Below are 2,532 nucleotides of genomic sequence, written 5' to 3' on the forward strand. Positions count from 1 at the left end.
AACAAAAATTCCAATCTAGGCTACACGATTTCCATAGAGTATTAAAAGTATTTTAATTCCATCTTGAAAAGCAAAAATTATGTATTTTTAGATTGGTCTTTCCATTTTTCCAAAAGGAGCTTTAAAGGCAATTAAGGAGTGTAACTCCCTCTTTAAATGGGGTGATTTTTGAGAATCCAAAGCATTTCAAAATTTGGAATTTGGTAATTATTACATTCCTTTTTCAACCTTCTCCATTAAAATCGTGAACTTTGGATTAATTGTAGCTTAATTAGGAGGTTACTACTTTAGTCTAGACCTAACCTAGTCAAACCGAGGTAGGTCGAGTCAACCCCTAGTCTACACCCCCTTTGAGTCTAGTCAAAACCTAGCCTAGCCTAAGTCAAAGCCTAAACCACACCTAAGTCGAGTCTAAGACCAAAGCCCAACCTTAGTCAAGCTTAGTGGAGTCAACCCTAACCCTAGATTGAGTCACACTACAACAGAGCAGTAGATTAGCGACGACCACCTTTCGTCGCTAATCCGTCGCTAATCCGTCGCTAACCATGTTAGCGACGGATTAGCGACAACGCGGCGACAGTATGCTTACGTCGCGAATATTTCGACGCTAACTGGCGACGGAATTATTCCGTCGCCAAGTCCGTCGCTAATTGCGACGGAATAACGAGCGCTATATTCCGTCGCCAATCCGCCGGTACTAAACGGCGACCACGGCGTGGCGACGGATTTAATTCCGTCGCTAAGCCGTCGCTAGATTAATATGAATAGCGACGGAATCATCCGTCGCTAATCCGTCGCAAAAACGAAAAAAAATCAAAAAAAATTTATTTAAAAATTAATTACGGAGAACTGTACAATGTATATTTCCTGTACAATTTATATTTCCTGTAAATAAAAAACAAACCACACAAAAAAATTCATATAACAAGTATCTATAATAATTAATCGTTCCACCTTAAAACTAAAAAGTTTAATTATTTACAATTCAACAATTACAATTAGGAAAAATAAAAAAAATAGAACTTCTTCAACACAGTCCTCTAATCATCGCCAAGATTTTGTGCGTCTTCTTGTTCATTGTCTTTATCTGTCCCTTCAGCTCCACTACCCTGATTATCGCTAGCAGCCTACACAAGAAAAGAACAGTCAGTATTGATAAACAAAATATAATGAAATAAATTACACACTATATGTGATTCTATCATGTGCTCATGTGTGATCTAAGGCAATAAAAAAACTCTATATGTGATTCTATCATGCTCATATGTGTGCTAAGGCAGTCAAAAAATTGAATATGTGATTATAGCATGTTCATATGTGTTCTAAGGCATATAAAAAAACTCTATATGTGATTCTACCATGCTCAGATGTGCTTTAAGGCAAGCAAAAAACTATATATGTGATTCGATCATGCTCGTATGTGTGCTAAGGCAGTAAAAAAATTGAATATGTGAATATAGCATGCTCATATGTGCTCTAAGGCAGGCAAAGCCAAAAATTTTATATGTGATTCTATCATAAATGATATATAACATGTTCATATGTGTTCTAAGGCAGTTAAAAAACTCTATATGTTATTATAGCATGTTCATATGTGTGCTAAGGCAGTCAAAAAACAGAATATGTGATTATAATATGCTCATATGTGTTCTTAGGCAGTAAAAAAACTGAATATGTGATTATAGCATGCTTATGTGTTCTAATGCAATCAAAAAAACTTTATATGTGATTCTATCATGCTCATATGTGCTCTAAGACAGACAAAAAGTTAAATATATATATATGTGATTCTATCATGCTCATATGTGTGCTAAGGCAGTAAAAAAATTGAATATGTGATTATAGCATGTTCATATGTGTTCTAAGGCATCTAGAAAAACTCTATATGTGATTCTACCATGCTCAGATGTGCTTTAAGATAGTCAAAAAAACTATATATGTGATTATACCTGAGAGGGACCTGGAATCGAAGATCCCCTATCCTGAACAGCGGCCTTGATCTCATTTCGGAGAAAGGGGGCGACGGTGTATTGGAAGTAGTTATTCAGTGATTCATTAATGATCTCGCGTACATCATCACCGGAAAGAATAGTCGGCTGCTTGGAGCTTATGTCGGCGCAAGAAGTTGGTGAGCCGTAACTGGAAGAACCAATAACTGGTGAAGTGTTCATATTACTCCCAAACCCGAACACGCGACCTTTTTTGGGTTCACCTGCTGCAGTCACCCATGCTGTAGGATCAAATGATGGATGCTGAGTAGCGTCTTCACCATATCGCTCTACCATTTGTTGCTCATATGCCTCCTACAAAATAATGTTTAAAGTATTCATTAATAATTAATGATAACATTATGATGACTTGCATATATATTGCAATGATTATTAATAGAATTAATACATACCGTTGTCGTTCTCGCCTTCTCTGATACGAAGACTCCCGTGGTCTTCCGTTTATGTGTTTCTACAAACACATCCTTATATGGTACACTGCCTCCTTTTTCTGCTTCCTGCGAAGTTAAATGACAAAAGATTT

The 2,532-nt window shown here is 36.6% G+C and overlaps 1 protein-coding gene across 1 annotated transcript; it reads right to left on the minus strand.

Annotated features, from left to right (window-relative positions):
• Positions 1–881: 881 nt before the first annotated feature.
• Positions 882–2,180, minus strand: LOC149822388 (uncharacterized). Its single transcript, XM_089980037.1, has 2 exons — positions 1,950–2,180; positions 882–1,127 (listed from the first exon to the last, which is right to left on the minus strand). Exons 1-2 carry the CDS (start codon positions 2,169–2,171, stop codon positions 1,041–1,043), a joined length of 309 nt encoding a protein of 102 aa, XP_089836163.1. The 5' UTR covers positions 2,172–2,180; the 3' UTR covers positions 882–1,040.
• Positions 2,181–2,532: the final 352 nt, after the last annotated feature.

This window comes from Nuphar pumila, chromosome 11 (genome assembly GCF_984573655.1).
Source record: "Nuphar pumila chromosome 11, dmNupPumi1.hap1.1, whole genome shotgun sequence".
NCBI classification, from domain to species: Eukaryota; Viridiplantae; Streptophyta; class Magnoliopsida; order Nymphaeales; family Nymphaeaceae; genus Nuphar; species Nuphar pumila.